The sequence below is a fragment of the Cololabis saira genome, chromosome 17 (assembly GCF_033807715.1).
Source record: "Cololabis saira isolate AMF1-May2022 chromosome 17, fColSai1.1, whole genome shotgun sequence".
Classification (NCBI taxonomy): domain Eukaryota; kingdom Metazoa; phylum Chordata; class Actinopteri; order Beloniformes; family Belonidae; genus Cololabis; species Cololabis saira.
The window spans coordinates 1072234-1086739 of NC_084603.1; the positions used below are offsets into that span (position 1 = coordinate 1072234).

General features: G+C 49.9%; 1 protein-coding gene across 1 annotated transcript in view; it reads right to left on the reverse strand.

Moving 5' to 3' along the window:
• LOC133464059 (cullin-9) overlaps nt 1-14231 on the reverse strand; it is a 74577-nt gene extending 60346 nt beyond the window's left edge. The window contains 5 exon segments of the mRNA XM_061746025.1: nt 633-774; nt 2537-3178; nt 3801-3955; nt 9821-10482; nt 14111-14231. Of these exon segments, the coding sequence (XP_061602009.1) occupies nt 633-774; nt 2537-3178; nt 3801-3955; nt 9821-10478 (1597 nt within the window). The 5' untranslated portion in view covers nt 10479-10482; nt 14111-14231.
• Nucleotides 14232-14506: the final 275 nt, after the last annotated feature.

A 14506-nucleotide genomic window follows, 5' to 3' on the forward strand; every position in this document is an offset into this window, starting at 1 on the left:
TTATTATAAATATCTCATAATCATCATTTTTGTCCATCGTTCCTGTAGTTTCTTGTGCCGGTCCCCCTTTTTTCTCTTTTGTGCATGTTTGCAGGCCGGAGCCTCAGGAGCTGTGTTCTGGCCTGTGTTCCCGCCCCCCCCCCCCCATCCCCGGTCATCCCGTTGCTGCTTCCACCTGCCTGCGCCCCCCCCCTCATTGTTTATGTAATAATTGCTCGAGGGTTTATGTTCATGTTCTGGTCTCTGGAAAGCGTCTGGGGAAAACTATGCTGTATTAGATGCTATACAAATAAAATTGAATTGAATTTAAGTTGTGACATGATACAGGTGTGTACCGATTTTCGTGCATGTACGTCAAACCGTATCGTGGGGCTTGAGGCACAAAGTTTTCTAGGGGGCGCTGTTGAGTCGTTAGGCCACGCCCATTAATGTAACCATTAAATATCAAATTTTTCACCAGGCCTGGCTTGGTGCAAAATTTGGTGACTTTTTGATTAGGGGGAAAAAAGGCCCTCATTTTGTCGGAAGAAAAATAAAAATTCCTACAGATACAATAGGGCCTGAACTCTGCAGGTCCCCCCAGACCCCCCTAGACCCCCTGGACCCCCCAGACCCCCAGGACCAGGTCTTACCTGCTGTGAGTTTCAGCGTCTCGGTCAGAGACGACGCCTTCTCCTGCGTCTCCTTCTCCGTCTGGCTGCTGCTGCCGCTGCTCAGGATCTCCACCATGTGCCAGTGGACCCAGTAGGTCCTGGAGAGGGGGGTCCAGTAGACCTGGACAAGAACCAGAGACCAGTTAGACCTGGACCAGAACCAGAACCCAGTTAGACCTGTTTCGACCAGCAGAGACTGGCTCACCACAAGGATGTGTCCTTTCTCCTCTGCTGTACATATTATACACTAACAACTGCTGTAGCACATTTTTAAACCATCATATATTGAAGTTTGCGGATGATACCGTCATTGTGAGTCTGTTGAACAGCACTGATAACTCCCATGGCCCTGCGGTTGATTACTTTCTTAAGTGGTGCCAGGATTCTTTTTTATCTCTTAATGTATCAAAGACAAAGGACATGTGTATTGATTTTAGACGTTCTCATTCTTCTCCAGATAGGACAGTGATTAACGGACAAGATGTAGAAATTGTCCTATAGATAAGAGTCCTATAAATATCTGGGAACTTTAATAGACAATAAGCTGACATTTGCGAGTAACACCAACTTAATTTACAAGAAAAGTCTGCAGCGTCTGTACTGTCTTAGAAAACTGTCCAAATTTCATGTTGATTCATCCTTGATGTCCATGTTCTATTATTCTTTCATTGAGTCTGTTTTAACTTTTTCTTTCATTTGTTGGTTTTCATCACTTAGGGTAAAGCAGAAAACTGTTCTTACCAAGGTGGTTAATGTCTGTAGTAAAATAATAAAACTGTTCTTACCAAGGTGTTAATGTCTGTAGCAAAATAATAAAACTGTTCTTACCAAGGTGTTAATGTCTGTAATAAAATAATAAAACTGTTCTTACCAAGGTGTTAATGTCTGTAATAAAATAATAAAACTGTTCTTACCAAGGTGTTAATGTCTGTAGTAAAATAATAAAACTGTTCTTACCAAGGTGTTAATGTCTGTAATAAAATAATAAAACTGTTCTTACCAAGGTGTTAATGTCTGTAATAAAATAATAAAACTGTTCTTACCAAGGTGTTAATGTCTGTAGTAAAATAATAAAACTGTTCTTACCAAGGTGTTAATGTCTGTAATAAAATAATAAAACTGTTCTTACCAAGGTGTTAATGTCTGTAGTAAAATAATCGGCTCTGCTCAGGTGACTCTACAGACCTGGAGAACAAACAGCTGTATAGGAAAATAAAAACTATCCTATGGGACTGTTCCGTCCTCTACACCAAGAGTTTCAGTTTCTCCAATCGGGTACTTTGCTCAGACTTCCACTTCTCAAAACTAACAGATATAAACATTCTTTTGTACCTTCTGCATCTCCCTTCTCAATTCCATGAGGAAAAGGTAGCTGTTGTGGTGCTTGGATTTTTAGATTTAAACTCGTTGTCCATTTTCACTGTGTGTTAGGGCTGGGCGATTTTGGACAAAAATAAAATCGCGATTTTTTTTCTCTGAAAACACGATTTTCGATTTCGATTTTTTTGGTAAAACTATTGTTTCAAATATTTTCTTTATTTTTAAAGAAAAATAGCAAACAAATTTCCCTATTGGGAATGAAGTGCAATTGAAAGATCCTGTAAATCCTCCTTGAGTTTAGTAAAGTGACAACATTTACAATTTTCTTGACCAAACGAAGACGACTAGACGAGCTCCGTCTGTAATGCAGCTGCAGAAAAGGAAAATCCATTTTCCCATTTTCCTTTTTTTAACATCATCTTGATTAATAGATCCGATTTAGATTTAAAATCGATTAAATCGCACAGCCCTACTGTGTGTATATGTGTGTATATTGCTTCAAAATGAATTGCCCCATTGGGGACAAATAAAGTAATTGATTGATTGATTGAGACGGGACGTACCTGCACGGGCGGCGAGCCGTCGTTGCTGTAGCGGAACTCTCCCTCGTCTCCGGCGCTCACCTCCTCGTAGTCCTCCAGCATCCGCACCGTCATGCCGCTCTTCAGGCTGTCCTGCACGTACTCCATGTAGGCCGAGCGGCTGGCGAAGTCCGACCGCGTCTTGAAGCCGTTCCCGGCCGTCTTCTTCTTCTTCTGCGGTGTGGCGGTGGCGGCGGGCGCCGGCACGGCGGCAGCGGCAGCGCTGGCGGGGAGGGAGATGGGAGACGTGCAGAACCGCGGCTGGAAGATGGACCGGAGCACCGGCCGAGCCTGCGCCTCCTCGCCTTGCTCGTGGGCGCCGGCGGAGGAGGAGGCGGAGCCGCCGGCGAGGTGGGCGGCGCCGTCGGGCGGCCTCCGGTTCCGGTCCCAACCCATCACCCGGACCAGCTCCGAGATCAGGTTGGCCATGGCCATGGTGAAGTCGAACTCCCGCTGCACCCGCAGGTGCTCCGTCTGGTGGGCGGAGCTGCAGGAGGAGGAGGGGGCGGGGCTGGCGTCCTGCCGGTCCGCGCTGGGCTCCGCCCCCGCCGTGTTCAGCTTGTCCATCAGAGACGTGACGCACAGGTAGCGCTTCACCAGGGAGAACAGCAGCTTCCCGGGAATCTGCAGAATCACAGAGGAGGGCGTTAGGACCCGGCGGGGAACAAGACCGGGTTAGTGGATCTGGACGACCGACACCTCGGTGGAACCTTCACAGCCAGTAGAATCATCGGGCAGGTAAACCAACGTCCCCCCCAGGATTATCTGACCAGGACTGAGGAACTACCATGTTTTCAAGGGACGGTTCGGTGGCGTTTTCTGCAAGTTCCTGCTGCTGCTACGCGGGACGAAGACACTCGGTGCTAGAGTCTGCTATGGTGTCCTGCAGGGTTCAGTTCTAAGGTCTGCCAGGGTCCGGGGCCTCGATAGGAAGTATTGAACACTTTTGTGTGTTTACCTGGGGCAGGTGTGTACAGGTATTTACCTGAGGCAGGTGTTTACAGGTGAGTGTTTACCTGGTACAGGTGTTTATTTACCTGGGGCAGGTATTTACCTGAGGCAGGTGGATGTTTACAGGTGAGTGTTTACCTGAGGCAGGTGGATGTTTACAGGTGTGTCTACAGGTGTTTATTTACCTGGGGCAGGTGAGTGTTTACCTGGGGCAGGTGTCTACAGGTGTTTATTTACCTGGGGCAGGTGTTTACAGGTATTTACCTGAGGCAGGTGTCTACAGGTGTTTATTTACCTGGGGCAGGTGGATTCCCTCGAAGGAGATGCCGTGTTCCTCCGAGGACGTGGTCTCGGCGAACAGCTCCAGCAGGGTGAAGCGGTTGTCAAAGTCCATGTGCTGCTCGATGCCGTCCTGCTGGCTGAGGGACAGCAGCACGTAGGCGCGGCTACCTGGGGGGGGAGGGGCATACCGTTACACCTGTACACCTGTACAAACACACACCTGAACACCTAGCAGCACGTAGGCGCGGCTGCCTGGGGGGGGAGGGGCGTATCGTTACACCTGTACACCTGTACACCACACACCTGAACACCTAGCAGCACGTAGGCGCGGCTGCCTGGGGGGGGAGGGGCGTATCGTTACACCTGTACACCTGTACACCACACACCTGAACACCTAGCAGCACGTAGGCGCGGCTGCCTGGGGACGCAGGAGCACACCTGTATAAACACTTTTAGGAACACCTAACACCTTTACCCCCAACACCTTTACCAGCTCCCAGTCACACAAAACAGTGATGGAGGACGTTGCAGTTCGTCCACCGACCACTAGGGTCCAGATCCAGACCCTACTGTCCATCCATCCATCCATCCATCCATCCATCTCTCATCCACCCATCCATCCATCCATCCATCCCTCTCTCATCCCTCCCTCATCCATCAGTCCCTCATCCATCCCTCCCTCATCCATCCCTCCCTCATCCATCCCTCCCTCATCCCTCCCTCATCCATCCCTCCCTCATCCATCAGTCCCTCCCTCATCCCTCCCTCATCCATCCCTCCCTCATCCATCCCTCCCTCCCTCATCCATCCCTCCCTCCCTCATCCCTCCCTCATCCATCCCTCCCTCCCTCATCCATCCCTCCCTCATCCATCCCTCCCTCCCTCATCCATCCCTCCCTCCCTCATCCCTCCCTCATCCATCCCTCCCTCCCTCATCCATCCCTCCCTCATCCATCCATCCCTCATCCATCCATCCCTCCCTCATCCATCCCTCCCTCATCCATCCATCCCTCATCCATCCCTCCCTCCCTCATCCATCCCTCCCTCCCTCATCCATCCCTCCCTCCCTCATCCCTCCCTCATCCATCCCTCCCTCCCTCATCCCTCCCTCATCCATCCCTCCCTCATCCCTCCCTCATCCATCCCTCCCTCATCCCTCCATCCATCCATCCCTCCCTCATCCCTCCCTCAGACACCTGAACTCAGAGGAGGAAGGGTTACGGTTAGGAGGAAGTCAGGCTGCAGCAGCTGCTGTGGTTGATGTTCAGCGACTCAGCAGATTTAAGTTTCACGTCTCCTTCTGAGGTCGGAGTCATCAAACCTCCGGTGAATCAGCTGATGATTCATGGGAGAAACTCTCAGCAGCTCCTCGCCCCGGTTCCCTCAGAGGAACACCCAGCTCAGCTCGCCCCGGTTCCCTCAGAGGAACACCCAGCTCAGCTCGGTTCCCTCAGAACACCCAGCTCAGCTCGCCCCGGTTCCCCCAGAGGAACACCCAGCTCAGCTCGCCCCGGTTCCCTCAGAACAACACCCAGCTCAGCTCGCCCCGGTTCCCTCAGAACACCCAGCTCATCGCCCCGGTTCCCTCAGAGGAACAACACCCAGCTCAGCTCGCCCCGGTTCCCTCAGAACACCCAGCTCAGCTCGCCCCGGTTCCCTCAGAACACCCAGCTCAGCTCGCCCCGGTTCCCTCAGAACACCCAGCTCAGCTCGCCCCGGTTCCCTCAGAGGAACACCCAGCTCAGCTCGCCCCGGTTCCCTCAGAGGAACACCCAGCTCAGCTCGCCCCGGTTCCCTCAGAACACCCAGCTCAGCTCGCCCCGGTTCCCTCAGAACACCCAGCTCAGCTCGCCCCGGTTCCCTCAGAGGAACACCCAGCTCAGCTCGCCCCGGTTCCCTCAGAGGAACACCCAGCTCAGCTCGCCCCGGTTCCCTCAGAGGAACACCCAGCTCAGCTCGCCCCGGTTCCCTCAGAGGAACACCCAGCTCAGCTCGCCCCGGTTCCCTCAGAGGAACACCCAGCTCAGCTCGCCCCGGTTCCCTCAGAGGAACACCCAGCTCAGCTCGCCCCGGTTCCCTCAGAGGAACACCCAGCTCAGCTCGCCCCGGTTCCCTCAGAACACCCAGCTCAGCTCGCCCCCGTTCCCTCAGAACACCCAGCTCAGCTCGCCCCCGTTCCCTCAGAACACCCAGCTCAGCTCGCCCCCGTTCCCTCAGAACACCCAGCTCAGCTCGCCCCGGTTCCCTCAGAACAACACCCAGCTCAGCTCGCCCCGGTTCCCTCAGAGGAACACCCAGCTCAGCTCGCCCCGGTTCCCTCAGAACACCCAGCTCAGCTCGCCCCCGTTCCCTCAGAACACCCAGCTCAGCTCGCCCCCGTTCCCTCAGAACACCCAGCTCAGCTCGCCCCGGTTCCCTCAGAGGAACACCCAGCTCAGCTCGCCCCGGTTCCCTCAGAACACCCAGCTCAGCTCGCCCCGGTTCCCTCAGAACACCCAGCTCAGCTCGCCCCGGTTCCCTCAGAGGAACACCCAGCTCAGCTCGCCCCGGTTCCCTCAGAGGAACACCCAGCTCAGCTCGCCCCGGTTCCCTCAGAACACCCAGCTCAGCTCGCCCCGGTTCCCTCAGAACAACACCCAGCTCAGCTCGGTTCCCTCAGAGGAACACCCAGCTCAGCTCGCCCCGGTTCCCTCAGAGGAACACCCAGCTCAGCTCGCCCCGGTTCCCTCAGAGGAACACCCAGCTCAGCTCGCCCCGGTTCCCTCAGAGGAACACCCAGCTCAGAGGGGGTGGGCCCTAGCTCTGGTAACGGTCCTGAATAACATCCGGTCCAGAACCGATGGTGGCAACTAGGGGTGGGCAAAAATATCGATATGGCAATATATCGCGATACTTTTCCAGCTGATCCAATATCGATATTCAAAATTTGAATATCGATTTTTTTTTTTTTTTATATTTTTTATCCCCTTTTTTCCCCACTATATCCCCCAGGTCTCCTACCTAAGTGACAGTCCTGGGCATCTCCACTCTCTACCAACCCTGGGAGTTCCTGCACTGAGCTCAGGTTTTATTTCACATTTTATTTCATTTTATAATTTATTTTTTATATAACACAATTGCCTGTCCTTAAAAAAGTAAAAATAATGGACAGAGGTTTATTTATGTATGGATTTATATCTATACTGACTGATCACTGTGCCTGTCCTTGGTTTTAGTTCCATCTTTCTTGTGTTTATTATCATTTGCCACATAATTAAAGCAACCTCATACTAAATTTAATGTTAATTTCATATGATGTAAATAATATGAAAAACATATACAAATATGTTGTAACTTTAGCTTGTATAGTTATAATAAAACATTGTTTTGACTCAGTTTGTCCCATGAATTGTCACTATAATCTGATGAACGTGCAACTGGGATTTTAAGATCCATCACTATCATCTGATGTACATTTATACAACTCAGATTTTAAGATCCATAAAGCTTTTTACCGTTTTCAGCTAACTTTATATATCGCAATATCGTATCGTATCGTGACTCAGGTATCGTGATGTGTATTGTATCGTGAGGTCCTTGGCAATACCCCTAGTGGCAACACCTCGGTCCTACTGGATCTCAGTGGACCAGAACACCAGGATGGACCGGTTGAAGAACTTTGTGGGACTTTTCATGTTCAGCACCTGTCTGGTTAGAGTCTGGTCTAAGAGACGGGACTAGACTAGAAATGTGTTATGTGTTTGGTTGTATTATTGTTGTATTGGTTTATTATTGTACTATTGTATTTTATAACTGAACACTGTATTGCTCTTAACCTGCCTGTTTTTATATCCTAGCCGGGGGAATGCCAATGGGAATTAGCCAATAGGCTACAGTTGCATCTGCCTTTATTTTTAAACGCGTAATGATGTGCACTGTCCCTCCTCATCAAATAAATAAATTGAAATAGTTTGTGTCTTTAGGTAAAAACAAAACTAACGTATGGAGTTCCTCAAGGTTCAGTTCTGGGGCCTCTGATGTTTAACATCTAAATGCTCCCACTGGCTCAAATCATGGAAAAGAACATGTTTTACAATGAATACGCAGACGACACTCATCGATACAACCGACACCAGGAGACTAGAATCCAGTTCAATCATTGATCGGATGTATTGATCAGATTAAAGAGAGGATGTACCAGGAGACCAGAGTCCTCACCAACTATTCAGCTGGGCGTTTCCCCCAGTTCATTCTGCTTATGTTCCATAGTTACATAGTTACATAGTTACACAGTTCTGATCAACCAGCAACGGTTTGAGTCAAAAGAGGAAATGACAGCAATGATTTCCCGAATCATCCCAGAGTTTCTGTGACCGAAGGTCATGACCTGTCCTGACTCATCAGTGGGTGCTAGCAGGTACTAGGAGGTGCTAGTAGCTGCTAGTAGGTACTAGGAGGTGCTAGTAGCTGCTAGTAGGTACTAGGAGGTGCTAGTAGCTGCTAGTAGGTACTAGGAGGTGCTAGTAGACGCTAGTAGGTACTAGGAGGTGCTAGTAGCTGCTAGTAGGTACTAGGAGGTGCTAGTAGACGCTAGTAGGCAGTGTTGTGCTAGTTACTGAAAAAGAGTAACTAGTTACTGTTACTTCATTAAAAAAGTAACTCAGTTAGTAACTCAGTTACTTAGACCAAAAAGTAATATGTTACTATGAAAAGTAACTATTGAGTTATTTTAAATAAAAACATTATTTTAAATGCTCCATTAATCCCCTCTAGCTTCATTTCAGCAGGTTCTGTATGGATTTACATTGTGCATCGTGTTCTGCATTCTGATTGGCTGAACAGTCTCCGCTTCTTCACTTCCTGTGTCAATAACGTTGGTTGCTTAGCAACAAGCTGAGAACGGCCAATGAGCTTCAGCAGCAGCTCAAGAACCTTTGATGAATCGTTCATTACAGTCTTAGATATAATCCATGGTGTCGGTTTAGAAGAATCTTTTTGCCCAGAATAAAAAACAGCGACAAAACGATCTATAACTATTTTCTTCTCACGAAAAAACACAGCTGCACCGCGGCTTTAGGAGAAAAAGACGCTACAGGGTCGGGATGCAGCAGCTCAGAAGAGCAGTGGAATACGTGCGAGGAGGTGCTGATATCCGCAATTTGAAGCCTTTTTAATTGTAAAAAGAATTTCACTGACCACGGGTTCTTTTTGGAACGTAACCGCTGCTAAAAACGAGGGATTACTGTGATGACAATATCTCCACGTTGAGAAACTCTCCGTCTCTCGGCTCTCCATGACGCGGTGAAGTTAGTTTTATGTTGGATATTCGACAGACGTTCGCTCTGGGGGCATTTCTGTCCAATATCCAACGAATATCCAACGTAAAACTAACTTCACCGCGGTCTCGCCATGACCGTCGTGTTTTTGAAAGCACACACACATCCACACTACATTTCCTCTGGTCTCTGCGCGCGGGGAAAAAAAAGCTTCACTGTAGCCAGAAATAACGGAGTAACGCAGTTACCGTTTGGTAACGGTAACTGCGTTACTGAATTTAAAAAGTAATGCGTTAGAGTATTAGTTACCGCAAAACTAACGGCGTTACTGTAACGCGTTACTAAATAACGCGTTAGTCCCAACACTGCTAGCAGCTACTAGCAGCTGCTAGCAGCTACTAGCAGCTGCTGGCAGCTGCTAGCAGCTGCTGGCAGGTGCTAGCAGCTGCTGGTAGGTGCTAGCAGCTGCTGGTAGGTGCTAGCAGCTGCTGGTAGGTGCTAGCAGCTGCTGGTAGGTGCTAGCAGCTGCTGGTAGGTGCTAGTAGCTGCTGGTAGGTGCTAGTAGCTGCTGGTAGGTGCTAGTAGCTGCTGGTAGGTGCTAGTAGCTGCTGGTAGGTGCTAGTAGCTGCTGGTAGGTGCTAGTAGCTGCTGGTAGGTGCTAGTAGCTGCTGGTAGGTGCTAGTAGCTGCTGGTAGGTGCTAGTAGCTGCTGGTAGGTGCTAGTAGCTGCTGGTAGGTACTAGTAGCTGCTAGTAGCTGTTAATAGGTTCAGGCCTCACCTGCGTCGTGCGATGCTAGCGCCCGCAGCATCTTCCCGGCGCTGCGGCGCGTGGCCTTCTCCTTGTTGCAGAGCAGCTCCATGAGCAGGTGCAGCGCGCCGGTCTCCTTGAAGACGCCGACCAGCGCGCCGATGCTAGCGTAGGCGCTGAGCACGTGGATGGTGTGCATGATGTGCACGGACGGGTCGGTCTGCTGCGCCATCTGCTTCCTGGCGCGGCGCACCAGGTTCTTCACGTCCTCCTCCATGTCCGCCAGCTCCACCTCGGCCGGCAGCTCGCCGCCGACGCCGGCGCCGCAGCCGCCCGCGCCGCCGCGCGCCGTCTCCGCGCAGTCCGTCTTCCTCTTGCCCAGCAGCGCGGGGCAGTTGGCGAACACGTCCTCCGTGGACATCCACATCAGGACGTTCTCCGGTTTGGTTTCCCCGGGGCTGGACCCGGACGAGCCCCCGCCCGCCGAGCCGCCGCCGCCGGCCCCGCCCCCCTCGCTGGCCCCGCCCCCCGTCCCCGAGCCGTCGTCCAGGGCCACCAGACACCAGCGCACCAGGTACTCGGCCTGGCCGTCGTGCGTCCGGCGCTGCCGGATCAATTCCTCCGGAAACGCCTGCAGCCGCGGGCCGAGCTGCACCAGCAGGTTCCCGTTACGCCGCTCGCCCACCATGGCGCTGGAGAGAGAGAGGGGGACAGGGGGACAGGGATGAGACGGGGACAGAGACGGGGACAGGGGGGTCAGAGACAGGGGGAAGCAAACACCTGGAGACTAACAGCCTGTCCTAACTGCACGCGAGCGTCCGCCTGCGTGACATCAGACGCTCTCTGTCCTGAAACACTGAACGCGTTATCGGCCCCACGTTCTTTTGATTGACAGCTGAAACTCGCTTTTTAAAAGGCTGATTTATGGTTCCGCGTTACACCAACGCAGACCCTACGGCGTCGCCGCGTACCCAGCGCCGTAGTAGTGCTGGGCGGTATGACCAAAAATGTATATCACGGTATTTTTCTTTTCATGCACAACTGGGTGTTAACCACATTTTCTAATGATTTGGAAAGGAATTGCTGCAGTAAATTGGCTTAGAATGGCCTGTTTTACTGTCATGAGGAGGATGCATAAATCAAATACATTTGATTTAGGCTTTTCAAAGAAAAAAATCTTTTACAAAATTACAAGGTAGAAAACAAACACGCTCATACGTATTTACTGTTTTGTTTTTTTTGTTGTTTTTCTGAGATCCGTCTTCTGTTTGTTTTTTACTTTTTTTTTTCTGTCATATCTACGTTTTTCTTCCTTCTTGTTTAGCATGTGTGTTTACTTTGCTGTTTTTATTGTTGTAGATTGTTTGTCCTGATGTTTTAGTATCAACTATGAAGTAAACTAAGTTAGAAAGTGAAGGTACAATAATCTCAGGCTTCAGCTGCATCTTTTGGTCGGTTTATTCCTTACTTCTTTTTTATTATTTCTTTCCTACAAAAGGAAATTAAATGCAATGTATTTATCAATGGAAACGGATCGACCAAATAAACTACTACTTACTTATTAAAACACTTAAATAAACGCGTCATTAAAACGCTGTTTAGCAGCTTTAACGGCTGAAACAGCTGGAGAACTAAACCGCGCGGAACCAGGACCAGGTCCAGGACCAGGTCCTGGATAGAGATGCACCGATTGATCGGTCACTGATCGGTATCGGGCCGATAATGCCCCTATCGGTTTTGATCAGAAAATAATAGTTCAGAACAGGCCGATCTGATGACGTTTAGAACAACAAACGCTGCCCGTGCGGACGTTCCCGCATCTCAGACCGAGCGGTCCTAAAGCTGGAGTTATGGTTCTGCGTCAAAACGACGCTGTGTCTACAGCGTAGGGTACGCGTCGACGCAGACCACACGCCGTCACTGACCTGCACCTCCCGAAGATTGTAACTACGCGTGGAGGAGACGCCGACCACACGCAGATGGAGAGGGCTGTGATTGGTTCTTGGTAAAAACCAACCGGAAAACTCGGATAACCCATTCAGGAAAAGATCGCTAACTAGCGGCCATGAGGGGAACTGCACCACGGAGAAATGGAGTGACGGAGAAGTCCGAAGGTTCACGATGGTGTCACGGCGACAGCGTCACGGTGACGGCGTCACGGTGACGGCGTCACGGTGACGGCGTCACGTCGACGGCGTCACGTCGACGGCGTCACGGCGACGGCGTCACGTCGACGGCGTCACGGCGACGGCGTCACGGCGACGGCGTCACGTCGACGGCGTCACGGCGACGGCGTCACGTCGACGGCGTCACGGCGACGGCGTCACGGCGACGGCGTCACGTCGACGGCGTCACGGCGACGGCGTCACGTCGACGGCGTCACGGCGACGGCGTCACGTCGACGGCGTCACGGCGACGGCGTCACGGCGACGGCGTCACGGCGTCGGCGTCGGCGTCACGGCGACGGCGTCACGGCGACGGCGTCACGGCGACGGCGTCACGGCGACGGCGTCACGGCGACGGCGTCACGGTGACGCCGTGTGCTCTGCGTTGGTGTGACGCAGAACCTTAACTCAGGCTTAAGGGGGCGTCGGCCTCACCGGTGCAGGAGTTTTACAACGTCTGAAAAGGACAACAAATTTGCAGTTTGCAAAGTGTGTCCAAAGGAGAAACCATGAGGAGGAATGTTATAAAATAATTTCAACACAACGAAGCTGATAAGACATTTGAAAGTTTCTCACACGAAGGAGAATATTGAGTTGCCAAAGTCGGCTGTAGCTAAGGCAGAGACAGAAAAGGAGGTGCAGCAACGGCGCTAACTCACCTGTAACAGAGACTTATAAACGACAGCAAGAAAAATAAAGAACTACATCGTAAGGTAATGGATTCATAAGCTTTGCTCATCAGCCGCTTTCTGTTGTAGAAACATCGGGTTTAGCCGCGTCGTTAGCTGATTGGATCCCTGTGCGCGCTGTTGCGGCGTTAATATTTTATTAATATTTCACTGATTAAATCCTGTCAGAGTTTTACCAGACTATATAAAGTCCACAGCTTCATGCAGGACGACAGTCGTGTCAGTCGCTTCACCACTGACATCTGGATTCTAGTGTGAAGAGTTTCCTCACACGCGGTGGAAGCTACCGCTAAAGCTTCACAAAGCTTAATAATTAATCATTCATTTTTATTTTAAGATGTAATTCCTCGTTCCACAGGAAAACTAAGGTTTATAGTTATTAACTTGTATCAACTAGAGAGAGACATGTTGCTGTTTCTGTTGGTTCATGTTGGACATGATTCTCACCACAGGAAGATGAAGCTGGAGATACATGAGACTAAAATTTAGTTTAGAGATGATTTAGTAAATCATCTCTGAATCTCTAGAGGGAAATATTGCACATTAGCTCATCCTGAAATAAAACAGTGGTCAATTTGATACTTTTGATTTGATTCATGAAACTTTCTCATCTAATTTTTATACCTAATAATACGATGTCAGTGTTGAACATGAGACAATAATATTGATGTGTCAGGTTGTTCTCCTGTTCCTTCTATCTTAAATAGAAGCAAAATAACAAGAACAGAAGCTTTTTGCACGTTTTATTTGTATTTGTTTTAACTTGTTGTTTAACTTGTCTTTCTTTTATATTTTTAGCCAGGGGACTGCCAACGGAAACTAGCTCTGTAAATAAAATTGGGTGCATTTGCATTTTTAATTCTAAATGTATATGAATGTACACTGTCCCTTCTCAAATAAACTGAATAAAAATATATATATATATATATATATATATTGATGAATGTATGGATTTCAGGCTGTGATCAGTGATCAGTGATCAACTTATACTGGTTTTGGTGATCGGTTATCGGTGATTGGTCCTCAAAATCCTGATCGGTGCATCTGTAGTTCTGGACCTAGACCAGAACCAGGATCTGGACCAGAACTAGGATCAGGACTTGGACCAGGACCAGGACCCCAGCTGAGACCTGTCGTTGTTCAGCATCTCTCCGAGCTGACACCTCTCTAACGCGGGTCTGCAGTTGTTCAGTTCTGCTGCTGGTGCTGATCTTGGTCCTGGTTCTGGTGCTGGATCAGGATCAGGACCTGAACGTGGTCCAGCAGCTAGACCAGGACCAGGACCAGAACCCCAGCTGTCACCTCTCTACCGCGGGTCTGCAGCTGTTACAGAGACAGAACTTCCGATAAACGGGCCGTTTCTCGGACGGAGTCTGTCGGCCCGAGTCCTGGTTCTGGTCCCGGTTCCTGGTTCCCCCCGGGCCGGGACTCGGCCCCCTCCCCGGGTCCCGGGTCCCCCAGCTCACCTGGCAGGTGTTTCTCCAGGTGTTTCTCCGCAGTTTCTCCTCAATAACAGCAGTTTCTCCCTCGTAAACGTGTCGCTGGTTCCTGGTTCGATGCGTCTGACGCGCGCATGCGCAGTGAGACTCCTTCTTCTTCTACACCCCTGCATAGAAGCAGCTTCTTCTTCTACGCTCTGGAGCAGCTTTTGTTTTTCTTTTTTTTTATTGAAAACAAAAACAAAAACACACATTTATACAAACTGCTAGTGGAGGAAATACAATACAATATAAATAAATACAATACAATATAAGAAATATTGGTCGGTAACTGTTGGTTACTGGGAGTTACAGAACACTAACTGAAAAGTATCATTGTTAATAACGGCTTTTTTTTCTTCTTCTTTATTGAACACAATAAAA